Genomic DNA, 14,432 nt, shown 5'->3' with positions numbered 1-14,432 from the left:
CAGAAAGAAGTCATTACTGTCATGTTGTGGCCTTCCCAGTTACTATTATTAAAAGCAACAGATTCATTACTTCCTGAAAAAAAGTCAACCTTGGCCACCGAATGGCTTCCTCTTCCACAGGTCTTAGATAAAATGCCCCATTCATTTTTCTCGTCTGTGTTTCTCTTTCTGGAAAAGCAGAAGATAATTTTAAGAAAAGAGAAATTGTATAATTGTACACAACTGTGTACAGATATACCTCAGAGATATTGCAGGTTCAGTTCAAGACCACCCCAGTATAAAGTAAATATCACAATAAAGTGAGTCACACAAATTTTTCAGTGCATATAAAAGCTATATTTACACTATACTGTAGTCTCTTAAGTGTACAATAGCATTATCTCTGAAAAAAAACAAAGTACATACCTTAATTATAAAATACTTTATTACTAACAATCGTCTGAGCCCTAGGTGAATAGTAACGTTTTTCTGATGGAGAGTCTTGCCTCAATACTGATGGCTGCTTACTGATCAGGGTACTGGTTGTTGAAGCAAGGGGTGACTGAGGCAATTTTGTAAAATAAGGCAACAGTGAAGTTAGCTGCAGGAATTGACTCGCCCTTTCACACAAGATTTCTCTTCAGTACGTGATGCTATTTGATAGCATTTTACCCATAATAGAACTTCTTTCAAACTTGGAGTCAGTCCTCTCAAAACCTGTTGCTGTTTTATCAACTAAGTTTATGTCATATTCTAAATCCTTTGTTGTCTTTTCAACAATCGGCATAGCATCTTTACCAGGAATAGATTACATCTCAAGAAATCACTTTATTTGCTTATCTATAAGAAGCAGCTCCTCATCCATTCAAGTTTTATCATGAGGCTGCAGTGATTCTGTCACGTCTTCAGGCTTCACTTCTCATTTTAGTTCTCTCACTATTTCCACCACATCTTCACTTACTTCCTTCACTGAAGTCTTGAACCCCTCAAAGTTATCCATAAGGACAGGAATCAACTTCCAAACTCCTGTTGATGTTGCTATTTTGATCTCCTCCTATGAATCCCAAATATTATTAATGGCATCTAGAAAGGTAAATCCTTTCCAGAAGGTTTTCAATTTCCTTTGCCAAGATCCATCAGAGGAATCACTGTCTATGGCCATTATAGCTTTATGAAATTTTGTTTTGTTTTGTTTTTTGAGACAGAGTCTCACTCTGTAGCCCAAGCTGGAGTTCAGTGATGCAGTCTCAGCTCACTGCAAGCTCCACCTCCCAGGTCCTGGTTCAAGCAGTTCTCCTGCCTCAGCCTCTCAAGTAGCTGGGATTACAGGCACGCACCACCATGCCCAGCTAATTTTTGTATTTTTGGTAGAGATGGAGTTTCACCATGTTGGCCAGGCTGGTCTTGAACTCCTGACCTCGTGATCCACCCGCCTTGGCCTCCCAAAGTGCTGGGATTACAGGCAAACAGGCATGAGCCGCTGCATCCAGCCGAAATGTATTTTTAAAATAATAAGACCTCAAATTCTAAATTACTCCTTGATCCACGAACTGCAGAATGGATGTCATATTAAAAGACATGAAAACAAAATTATCTTGTACATCTCCATTGTGTGGACAGATGCATTGTCAATTAGCAGTAATATTTTGAAAAGGATCTTTTTTCTGCACAGTAGGTCTCAACAGTAGGCTTAAAATATTCAGTAAACCATATTGTAAATACTATGCTGTTATCCAGGCTTTGTTTTTCCATCTACAGAGCACAGGCAGAGTAGATTTAGCATCCTTCTTAAGGGCCCTAGGATTTCCAGAATGGTTAATGAGCACTGGCTTCCACTTTAAGTCACTGGCTGCACTAGCCCCAACAAGAGAGTCAGCCTATCCTTTGAAGCTTTAAAGCCAGACATTGACTTCTCCTCTTCAGCTATGAAAGCCCTAAATAGTATCTTCTTCCAATAGAAGGCTGTTCCATCTGCACTGAAAATCTGTTTAGCACAGCCACCTTCATCAGTGATCTAAACTAGATCTTCTTGATAACTTGCTGCAGCTTCTTCATCAGCACTTGCAGCTTCACCTTGCAGCTTTTGTTACGGAGACAGCTTCTTTCCTTAGACCTCGCCAACCAACCTCTGCTAGCTTCCAACTTTTCTTCTTTAGCTTTCTCACCACTCTCAGCCTTCATAGGACTGAAAGTTGTTAGGGCCTTGCTCTGAGTTAGGCTTTGGCTGAAGGCAATGTTGTGTCTGGTTTGATCTTCTTTCCAGACCACTCAAATTTTTCCATACCAGCAATGAGGCTGTTTTGATTTCTTATCATTTGTGTGTTCACTGGAGTGGCACTTTTAATTTCCTTCAAGAACGTTTCCTTCACATTCACAACTTAGCTAACTTTTTGGTGCAAGAGGCCTAGTTTTCATTTTGTCTTGGCTTTCAACATGCCCTCTTCACTAAGCTTAATCATTTCTAGTTTTTTATTTCAAAGTAAGAGATGAGTGACTTTCCCTTTCACTTGAATATTTAGAGGCCATTTTTGGGTTATTCATTGGTCAAAATTCAATATTGTTGTATCTAGGGGAAAGGGAGGCCCAAGGACAGGAAGAGAGACAGGAAACGGCTGGTAAATGGGGCAGCCAGAACACACACATTTATCAAGTAAGTTCACTGTCTTTTTTTTTCTTTCTTTCTTTTTTTTTTTTTTTTTGAGATGGAGTCTTGCTCTTTTGCCCAGGCTGGAGTACAATTGTGCAATCTCAGCTCACTGCAATCTCTGCCTCCTGGGCTCAAGAGATTCTCCTGCCTTAGCCTCCCAGGTAGCTGGGACTACAGGTGCGCACCACCACACCCAGCTAATTTTTTTGTATTTTTAGTAAAGACGGGATTTCACCATGTTGGCCAGGATGGTCTCGATCTCCTGACCTCATGATCCACCTGCCTTGGCCTCCCAAACAGCTGGGATTACAGGCACGAGCCACCACACCCAACCAGTTCACTGTCTTATATGGGTGTGGTTCATGGCACCCCAAAACAATTACGAATACAATCGTAGTATCAAAGATCACTGATTACAGATCACCATAACAGATATAATAATAATGTAAAAGTTTGAAATTTGTGACAATTGCCAAATGTGATGCAGAGTCACCAGATGAGTACATGCTGTTGGAAGGATGGCATTGACAGACTTGCTCAATGCAAGGTCGCCACAACCCTCCAATTTAGAGAAAACACAGTATCTGCAAATTGAAATAAAATGGACCACAATAAAACAAGGTATGCCTGTATAAATACACATTAGTATTCTCCTTCAGGCAGATCTAGTGTGTTTGAATCCAGTTCCATGTCTCACTGTCTTTGCAGCATTAGGCAAGTCACATTACTTCTCAGGGCCTCAGTTTCCTCCGTGTAAAGGAGGAAATAACAGCTTCCATGTAAATGCAGGTGAAGCAATTAGCAAGGTATCAGACACAGAGATAGTGCTTAGAAGGTGTTAGTTCTTACTACTAATAATTTACTATTAATAACTATGACATAATGCTTACTATTAATAATGTGTGTCTTATCCATATTGCTTTTCTTGGTTATTATTAACAATCCTTATAACGCAGTGCCCCCTTACCCAGCAATAATTCTGTAGTAATAAGTGTTCCAAAACTACATATTCCTCTCTCTACCAGGCTCCTGGCTGTGCCTCTGCCCCACACCCTCCTTTCCCCTCTGCCCTGGGACCTACTTTTTAAAAGCACATTTGAACAGAGCCATTTTAAAACAGAGAGCTACTGTATTCTGATTTCCTCTCTGGCCCAGAGTAAAACATGCTTGATAAAGAGATATTATTTTAAGGGAAATGAGGCTAAACACACTTTTAGTGAGTTGAAAAACAATCAATTTAAAACCAATTAAGGTAATTAAAGAAAATGCCCAGTGAATTAACACTCAGATTAAAAACAACAAGGCTAATTAAAAACAACGCTTTCATTGAGCTCCCCAATTAACAAATCACATTATTATTTTGAACTTGCTGTTCATTTCAACTCAGTAAAAGTGAAATTTTCTTTTAATAAGCTTCATTTCTGTGCTTAGGCAAATACTTTCTATATATAAGTCAATATTTTGTGTATGTATGTGCTCATATAAAAAATATTAAATTGTTTGCTTTGCCAAGAAGCTGAAAGAAATAACTAGGGCAGTGGTAATGGTTACCACTCTGGTCTCTGAATCCAGTAACTACGGTGTCTCTTGATAAATCCCAGGTGTATGATAGGGACTCAACAAAAAGTTACTGAATTAATGAACGGGTATCCAGATTTTCTAAGATATCAACCTGGGAAGGGGGGCAAGTCAGGGAAAACTGAAGATAAAAGTAGAAAACAAATGTTTTCTTTGAACCGCGGTGGGTTTAGAAAACCCAAAAGTAACCAACATTTAAAAATCAGGAGATGAGCTGGGCACAGTGACTCACGCCTGTAATCCCAGCACTTTGGGAGGCTGGCGGGGAGCGAATCACAAGGTCAGGAGTTCGAGACTAGCCTGGCCAACATGGTGAAACCCTGTCTCTACTAAAAATACAAAAAATTAGCTGGGCATGGTGGCGGGCGCCTGTAATCCCAGCTACTCGGGAGGCTGAGGCAGGAGAATCTCTTGAACCTGGGAGGCAGAGGTTGCAGTGAGCTGAGATCACGCCACTGCACTCCAGTCCGGGTAATAGTGCGAGACTCTGTCTCAAAAAAAAAAAAAAAAAAAAAATCAGGAGGTGTTACTTAAACATCTAGATTTCCAGCATCTCTTAATAGCACATAAGCTCTAGAAATAATGGGCCTGTGTTTCTATACAGCAACATGGGCGTTACTAACAGCAGTTACTAACAGCATTACTGGCGTTACTAACAGCGGCTCCCTTGATCAGAGCAAGTGCTCCTAGGGGCTCCTGTGTTTGCCTCCAGCCCTACTCCTCACTTCTATAGTGACAGTGAGGGGTAATTGCTATGTTCTGTATGCTTGCACCTCTTTAGAGAAATAGTTCTCTGGAATGTTTTTATCTCATGTGGGAAAATTATTGAAAGCCACATTACTTTTCATATATTTGCCTGCTTTATTTAGTTACGTACCTGGTTGGCCCTAGAGGTGTTTGAAATAAATGTGACCTCCCATCTACTGGGATATACAATCATGAAAGAGGTAATGAATCAAAGCCATGTAATACAATCAGATGCTAAACTGGTACCACAATGTAATCCAATTTAGTGTTCCGCAACCTCACAGAAATGTTCAGATCAGGAGGGATGTTTGATGTACAGTCCAATAACCTTATTTTACAAACGAGGGCCTGGAAGCCCAGAGAAGGGGAGTGACTTACCCACGGTCACACAGCGAGTTAATGGCAAGGCTCCAGTCAGGACCTGAGGCTCCTGGTGCCGGTGTGGAGTCAGGGCCACCAGACTCCACAGGTCATGGAGGTTACACAGGTGGCATGTCCTCTGAGAATGTGCTCAGCTGACGTGGCATCTGCTAGGGGAGGCTGGCTGAAATCTAGTCCTTGCCCCCTTGGCATCTGGCTCAGAGCTGCTTCCGCTGAAGGAATCCGCCTTTTCTTAATTAGCAAAGAAGATGTTAGGAGGACTCAGAGGAGCCTGTGTGGTGCAATTTTCATAAAGGAAAAAGAAACAAGACAGGGCTTTTGGGTCAAAGAGATCAAGGTTTGAATCTTGACTTGTCCCCTTATTCGTAGTGACATCTCAAGCAAGTCACAATATATCTGGGTCTCAGTTTCTCTGTAAAAATGGGGCAAAGCACAGTGGCTCACACCTGTAATCCCAGCACTTTGGGAGGCCAAGGTGGGAGAATTCCTTGAGGCCAGAAGTTCAAGACCAGCCTGGGCAACATAGCGACACCCCATTTCTATAATAATAATAATAATAATAATAATGAAGGCCGGGCGCGGTGGCTCAAGCCTGTAATCCCAGCACTTTGGGAGGCCGAGACGGGCGGATCACGAGGTCAGGAGATCGAGACCATCCCGGCTAACTCGGTGAAACCCCGTCTCTACTAAAAAATACAAAAAAATAGCCGGGCATGGTGGTGGGCACCTGTAGTCCCAGCTACTCGGGAGGCTGAGGCAGGAGAATGGCGTAAACCCGGGAGGCAGAGCTTGCAGTGAGCTCAGATCTGGTCACTGCAATCCAGCCTGGGTGACAGAGCAAGACTCCGTCTCAAAAAAAAAAAAAATAATAATAATAATGAAAAAGTGGTGTTGGGCCTGTAGTCCCAGCTACTCTAGAGACTGAGGCAGGAGGGTGGCCCAGGGGTTCACTGCTGCAGTGTGACCATGCCACTGCACTCCAGCCTGGGTGACAGAGACTCCATCTCTTCTATAAAAAATTATGTATATACATACCTACCTATATATGCATACACACACACTATTAAAATTATGTTCACCTATTTCTTTTTACTTTTTAAAATGTGCCTACTAGAAAATGTAGAATTATACACGTGGCTGTCTCTAGAGTTCCAGGGACAGCACTCCCATGGCTGGGGGTAGGGGATGAAAATAATGCCTAACCCACAGAGCTGTTGTGAGGCTGCCCAGTCCTAAAGCTGGGGACATAATAGGTGCTCAGTAGAAGCCCCATTGTTACAGAGTCACAGAGATGGGTTCCAGCACCTTTTAGTTTTCAGTCTCCTAACGTGCCTATAGTGCTCTCAAAAACACGTGGCAAGAATCACCCCAGCCCAACCCCTCTCCCCCGGCAGCAGCATGTCGCAGGGAGAAGAGATCAGCGGGCAGACAGTCGGCTTTGGCAAAACGAAATTCACTATCAACAGCCCTGACACCCAGAATCTGAGGGTGAGGAGAGTGCACCTTGATTGTTGGGGGCCTTGGAATTCTACTCAAAGTCATTTCTGAGTGACTACAACATCCCCAAGTTTAGATGCCCCTTGGCTTGCTTGTGAAAGCCTGTGTGCCCTGTGCGGTGACAGAGAGAAACCAAGATTCTCTTTGAGCTTTCTGTGGCTCCTCTTCCAATTGGGAAACCTTAATAACACTCAGTCTCCACCTCTGTGTGGTGAGAAGAGTGGTATCTTCCCTACTGACCTCTCTAGATCAAGTGATATGTTGCTTTTAAAAGTTCTTGGAAAAGTTGAGTGAGCAACCCAAAAAGTAAGAGTTAATTCTTGTCATTGTTTCCAAAGAAATACATCTTCAGTGTGGAAAATATCTGTGAGAAGAAAAAGAAAAAGGAAATTAAAATCCTTCATAATCTCACCACTTTAATGATTATTTAGTGTCTCATTACTCAAAGGAGGATAAGCTGGGAACCCGTTAGAAATGCAGAATCACAGTCCCCACCTGTATTAGTTTTCTCAGGCCACCTTAATAACAAAGTGCCATAGACTGGGGGGCCTTAAACAACAGACATTTTTTCACAGTTCTGGAGGCTGCAGGTACAAGATCAAGGTGCTGGCAGGGTTGGTTTCTGGTACAGTTTCTCTCTTTGGCCTGCAGATGGCAGCCTTCTTTGTGTATCCTCGTGTGTCTGTTCCTCTGTGCCTAAGTACATGACACTCCTGATATTTCTTTCTCCTCTTATAAGGACACCAGGCCTATCAGATTAGGGCCCCACCCTATCACCTCACTTAACTTTAATTACCTCTTTAAAGATCCTATCTCCAAATAGAATTGCATTGAGGGTTAGGGTTAATTAAGGCTTCGACATATGAATTGGGACAGGGCGAACACAATTCAGTCCATAACACAGCCTGAGACCCACTCTATCAGAATCTTTATTTTGACCAGATCCCCAGTGATTCATATGCACATTAAAGTCTGAGACACACTGGTTTTAGTGTACAATCTTCCAGTCCTTTTTATATATGTTTTTACATATGTGCCAAAATAAAACCATATGTACTGTATTCTATTGTGTTCAGCAGTATAATATTTAGCATATGTTATCAACAGTCTCCTATGTCATTTAATATTAGTCAGCCACATCCTATGTGATGACCACAGCATATTCCATTATACAGATGTATCTTAATGTTCCTAATTACTTCCTTATGGTTAGGTGTTTATACGGCTTTCAATTTTTCACCGTTATAAGAAACACTGTAATGAACATCCTTGAAGCAACATTACTTGTGTACAGCCATATCTATCCTAAGAAAAAAATTGAACTGAACCTTTTTTTTCTCTGGCCCTTTAGGAGGCCCTCGCCAAGCTCAGTCTCCTCAGCCCCAGAGATCTGGAAGCCCCTCCCAGCAGAGGCTCTCCCCCCAAGGCCAGCAGCCCCTGAGCCCCCAGTCTGGATCTCCACAGCAGCAAAGGTCACCAGGCTCTCCACAGCTATCCCGGGCATCCAGTGGCAGCTCCCCAAACCAGGCCTCCAAGCCAGGTGCCACCCTCACCTCACAGCCCCGGCCCCCTGTGCAGGGCCGTTGCACCTCCCAGCAGAGTGAAGAGTCCAAGAAGCCAGCACCACCCCATCCACATCTCAAGTAAGTGCTTTGCGAATTGGAAAAGGTATAGGATCGAGCTGGGGTGTAGGCAGAGCTTGGCTGATTCAGGGTTAGGGACTTGGAGACAAAGGAAGACCCAACGAGGCCTTGTCTAGACTTCAAATAGGTAAAAACAAGACTAGAGGATGGAATTTGCTGGGGAGGCCCAACAAGGTTAGAGTATAGATTAGACACCACCGTGACCCTCCATGTATACACATATCAGTTATTTTTTGCTGCATAACAAACCACCCCAAAACTTAGTGGCTGAAGAAAACAATCATTTTCTTTGTTCGTAATTTTTTGGTTCAGCTGTTTGTTCTGAGTTTAGCTCAGTTGAGAGGTTCTTCTGCTGGTGTCTCCTATAGCATTACAGGATAAAACACAGGATACCCAGTTAGATTTACATTTCAGATAAAAAACATGATTGTGAGTGTAAGTATGCCCCAAACATTGCATGGAATATACTTACACTAAAAAAAAGTCTTAGCTTTTCATCTGAAATGCACATTTATCTTCATATTTGTATTTGCTAAATCTGGCAACCCTACTTTCCTGGGATCACTCATACAACTACAGTCATGTGGCAGCTTCACTGAGGCTGAATGGTCCAGGAAGGCCTCACACACACACATCTGGTTGCTGGTGCTGGCTGTCAGCTGGGGCCTCTCTCTCTCCATGGGGTCTCATCCTCCCCAAGGCTAAGCCAAGCTCTCTCACATGGTAGAACTGCTTTTAAAAAGGGAGGGAGTACAAGTTGCAAGGCCTCTTGAGGCCTAGCCTTGGGAGTTATGAAGTGTTATTCTATCACATGCTTTTAGCCAAAGCAAGTCACGGGCCAAACCCACATTCAAGAGGTAGGAAATAAACTCTTGGTGGGAGAAGCCATGAAGTCACATCTCAACAGGGCAGGCTCCAGGGACAAGAGGAATCATTGCAGTCATTTTTGTAAGCCATCCATCACAATACACATATACATCCCGTTTCCCCTCAGGCCCATCTCTTGGTTTGAGGTCCTAAAGAGAGGTCCCAAGTAACTGTTCTTTGGAAAGCTCTACCTTTCTTCAAGGCCAAATGTTGATCATCACAGTTCACAGCTAACAGCTATTGTCCACTTACTATGTGCCAAGCACTTTACTTACTTGAGTTTTTTTAAGTTCTCACAAGCTTAGGAGTTAATAACTATTTCTTATCCCCATTGTACAGATGAGTAGCAAAGAAAGATTAAATAACTTGCCAAAGGTTCCAGTTAATAACTAAAAGAGCTGGGATTAAACTCAGGACATCCAGTCCAGATCATGTTAACAACTATTTTTTTGTATAGGTAATATATTCACATGGTTCAACTATCTAAAAGATATCAGACCAGGTGCGGTGGCTCACGCCTGTAATCCCAAAACTTTGGGAGGCCAAGGTGGGTGGATCACCTGAGGTCCGGGGTTCGAGACCAGCCTGGCCAACATGGTGAACCCCCATCTCTACTGAAAATACAAAAATTAGCTGGGTGTGGTGGTGCACACCTGTCGTCCCAGCTACTTGGGAGGCTGAGCTAGGAGAATCGCTTGAACCTGGGAGGCAAAGGTTGCAGTGAGCTGAGATTGTGCCACTGCACTCCAGCCTGGGTAACAGAGTGAGACTCTGTCTCAAAAAATAAGTAAATAAATAAAGGATATCAAAGATGTATATTGAAAAGCCTCATTGCTGCCCAATTCTCATCCAATGCTTTGCTGCCCTGTTCCCCAGAAATGACTTTTGTTAGTTCCTATGTGTCCTTTCAGTGCTTCCTTATGCAAATAAAAAATATTTGCATAAATAATAAAAATGTTCAGCTCCTCGCCCTCATTTTCTTACACACACAGGAGTATTCACTCTCCACACCATTCTGCTCACTGATTTTCATGTTTAATAATAAATCCTGGAGCATCCAGTTCCTTGGAATTTTATTTTTTATGGCCTCATAGTATTCCACTGTACAGTTGTACTATAATTTATCTAACTAATCCACCACAAATAGAAACTTGATTTGATCTTACAAATAATGCTGCAATTAATAAATCTTAACATACACTTTCATAGTTGCAAGACTCACTCTAGAGAAAATAACCTGACATGGTATTGTTGGATCAAAGGATAAATGTATTTTTAGTTTGACAGACACTAGCAAATGGCCCTCCTGGCAATATGGAATAGCAGCTGACAGCACAGACTCTAGTCAGACTGTCTGGGTTCAAATCCTAGTTCTACTACTTAAAAACTACACGACCGGCCGGGCGCGGTGGCTCAAGCCTGTAATCCCAGCACTTTGGGAGGCCGAGACGGGCAGATCACGAGGTCAGGAGATCGAGACCATCCTGGCTAACACGGTGAAACCCCGTCTCTACTAAAAATACAAAAAACTAGCCAGGCGAGGTAGCGGGCGCCTGTAGTCCCAGCTACTCGGGAGGCTGAGGCAGGAGAATGGCGTAAACCCAGGAGGCGGAGCTTGCAGTGAGCTGAGATCCAGCCACTGCACTCCAGCCTGGGCAACAGAGCGAGACTCCGTCTCAAAAAAAAAAAAAAAAAAAAGATACGACCTCACATAAGTTGCCTAACCTCGCTGTGCTTCAATTTCCTCACATGCAGAATGGGGGCAATAACCCCACAGGGTTATTATAAGGATTGCAACGAGTTTCTGTACAGTTGGTGCTTAGAATGCTGCTGGCACCATAGAGGCTTATCTGTGTACAGCCTGTCACCACATAAGAAGATCAGTCCAGCTAATCACAGGACAGACAAGGGCACTGGGCCTTAAACCAGGTTTGGTCACTGACCTTACAGTGTTCTAGCTAAAAACACGTCAATTTCCTGACTTACTGCTTTGAAGAATTTGGCTCAATTCAAGTCAGCGGGTATTCACCAAATACCTACTCTGTGCCTTGCTCTAGATAAGACTCTCTGAGGGGTAAGAAGGAGTAAAAGACAGTCCCTGCTTGAAAGTCCCCAGTTTTTAATGTGATGACGGCATCACATGCAGAGCTCTTAAACTTTTGACACATTTACATAATCTCTTCCTATGTCTGTTGCCTCCCCTCCTACAACTGTGAGCCTCCCGAAGCAGGGCCTGAATCATATTCATCTTACACCCTGTCCCGTAGCACGGGGGAAGTGCTCAGCAAGCAGTTGCTACAGGCTGGCATTTGGGAAGCACTCAGAATGGCACCTGCCATTCAAAAAGTTGGCACTAAAAGAATTCCAAAAGGGGGTGGGGGGGCAGAATTGGCCATAAAGACATTGGAGAAGAGATGGGAATTGAAGTCCAGAATGTCAGAGCTGGAAGAGGCCTGAGGGTCAGCAGGACGAACCCTTGGCTCTACAGATGAGATAAAGGAAGCCCTGAGAAGGTAAGTTCCTTGCCTGAGGCCACAGACATCAAAGAGCAGAGAAGGTTCTAGAATACAGGCCTCCTGATACCTAAACTAGTGCTGGAAATAACTATAACCTGATGTTGATACAGCACATTGCAGTTTACAAAGTGGGTTTGTACCCACAGGCAGGAGAGCAGCCAAGCTACTACTCCAGCAATGCCTGCTGCCTCAACAGCCTGGCATAATGGAAAGAATGTGACCTCTGGGTGCTCCCCCATTACTTGCTGTGAGGACCTGAGCAAGTTAATTGACTCTGTGAACCCCTATTCCTGAACCTAAGAAATGAGGAACATAACCACCTTGCAAATGATGTATGTAATGTACCTAACATCACGTAAGCATTGGAATGCCTGGTTTCTGACCTTAATAACCTTATGATGATTGGGGTAGCCCATCTGGCTCACAGGCAAGCCCCCAAGACCCATTTATTTGATAGTCTATGCCTTGTCTTCCTCAACCCCCTTGCCTTTCTGTTTCAGCAAATCTCAGTCCCTGACTAACAGCCTCAGCACATCCGACACCTCCCAGCGTGGGACCCCAAGTGAAGACGAGGCCAAGGCCGAAACCATCCGCAACCTGAGGAAGTCTTTTGCCAGCCTGTTCTCTGACTAACACCATCCAGGCTGGGAGGGGAAGAGTGCTCTGCTACACTCGTCCCCCTCCTGCCTCATCTTCCTTCTCAGCCTTGGTTCCTGATGGGAACAGAATGGAGGGCCTGAGAACATACTTTCTAAATGCCTTTGACCCAGGAACTGATTATATTTGTTCCCATTTTCCTTGACATTCCAGCATTGTCTGACTGAGAGGTGGGCCTTTGAGAGCCTCCAGGTTCATCGAAACAGGCCTGAGAGATGGGCGTCACATCCCTCTGCCTACCCACATACCCTGCTTCCCTGCCAGATAACCAAGTGAGATGTCTGCAAGTGGCTAGTTTTTACATTCTTATTAGTGTTTTGCTCACCTTTGGGCAAAGGCCCCCTCTAGGCCTTGCCCTACCTCCATCAAATGCAGACACTGTAGTCGGACCTCAGCAATACAGGAGGCAATAATCTTTTAACAGTGTTTTGCAAACAAAAAAGAGAAAATCCCAGCCAGGGGAACTCGCCACCTGCCCACACTAGTTCCACCCATGCTCAAGACTTGCCCTTAGACCAGGCAGGCAAAGGCCCCCATCACACTTGGCCACTAGTGGGGCCCTGAAGCCAAGAAAGAAATGAGACCCTGTATGACAACTGGGGTCTTTGAGAACATGACAGAAACAGAGGGGCCCTTGTAATGCCACTCATACTCAGAGCATTATTCTTATTTGGACAGGCAAGAGCAGATCACAGGTTCTTCTAGGAATAAAGACTAGTTCACAGAGGAGAAAGAGGCCCGGGACTTCCCAAGGACAGGGTCAGGTTAGGGTTCCTGTACCCATTCTGTTACACCACTGTTTGGTCTCTCTGGCCTCCCCCCAGGAATGCCGTTTCCTTTTTACGGATCTGTTGGGAACCAGAGAGAAGCAACAGATCAATGACACAGGATCTGAAGTGCAATGGTAGTCACTTCTAGTTTGGCATCTCACAAACTCTGTACAGAAAGGTGTTGGTAGGTTACTCAATTTCAAAACGGGCCCCATGGTCAAATATGTTTAGGAACTACTGTTTGTATTTCTTTTTTGGAGATGCATTGTATATAATCTATGTCAAAGGCTTTTGGAATTCCTGCAGGAAAGAAATCAGCTTTGTTAAATCCAAACTGATTTGACTCAATAAGTTAGCTGCAGAGCTGGAAAAAGTAGGCTAACTCCCTTCCCAGTGCACTTTCCCCTGTACCAGCCTGCCCCTCATGCTTAGATAGGGTTCAGGGGTGACCTAAATCACTAAGCACCTGGTGCTAGAAACATTGTAGGTGCCAGAAGCAGCCTCCTGGTCTCGAAGAGGGCCCAAGATATTAGAACATAGCTATGTTAGCCCCTTGCCTCCCACTTTGCAAACCAAGATATGTCTTCCTTTTGCTGTCCACGGGGAAGGGAGAGCGGGAGGTAAAAATGGAAGTGGCTCTGGCCTGGAGAAGCTTCTAGTTATGCCCAAGCAATGTAGATTGCTTGGTAATCAGCCAAGATCCATCCAGGTTCCCAGGAGCATAAAAGCAATCATCTCCTTTTTGGTCCTCCAAAACCAAACTGGAGTGGTGACATCAGGGCCAGAGACCCTCTCCTTCTGTGGGCATTGGGTCACTTAGAACTCTCAACCTCAGAAAAGCCTGCCTTCAAGCTGGCTTTTGACAGGTTATTGGCTGGAGACTGGCTCAGTATCGAAAGTGCTAGCTGTGCACCTGGCTGCCAGAAAGCCACCTGGCCTTTAGGGCGGTCCTCTTCACATTGCCCTCTTCCCTCACTCATGATCAGGTCTGGATTTAAGAGCAAGAGACCCCAGGAAAATTCAGAAGTCCTCTCTCTCCTCTTGTTCAAGACCCTTGGGCTGGGATTCAATAATAAGTAGCAGACCTGGCATAAGAAAGATCAGATAAGTCAATTGCCAGTGACCATCGGGAGCCATAATTTGGCAGCTG

The 14,432-nt window shown here is 44.1% G+C and overlaps 1 protein-coding gene across 1 annotated transcript in view; it reads left to right on the top strand.

Annotated features, from left to right (window-relative positions):
* Positions 1–13,836, top strand: part of SYN3 (synapsin III) — a 598,011-nt gene extending 584,175 nt beyond the window's left edge. Inside the window, exons 12-13 of the mRNA XM_011958047.1 lie at positions 8,201–8,472; positions 12,356–13,836. Of these exons, the coding sequence (XP_011813437.1) occupies positions 8,201–8,472; positions 12,356–12,488 (405 nt within the window). The 3' untranslated portion in view covers positions 12,489–13,836. The remainder of the gene's footprint in view (positions 1–8,200; positions 8,473–12,355) is intronic.
* Positions 13,837–14,432: the final 596 nt, after the last annotated feature.

Source organism: Colobus angolensis, unplaced genomic scaffold, assembly GCF_000951035.1.
Source record: "Colobus angolensis palliatus isolate OR3802 unplaced genomic scaffold, Cang.pa_1.0 Scaffold457, whole genome shotgun sequence".
Taxonomy (NCBI): domain Eukaryota; kingdom Metazoa; phylum Chordata; class Mammalia; order Primates; family Cercopithecidae; genus Colobus; species Colobus angolensis.
The sequence above is the reverse complement of the archived record's forward strand: the minus strand, read 5'-3'. Positions and strand labels throughout refer to the sequence as shown.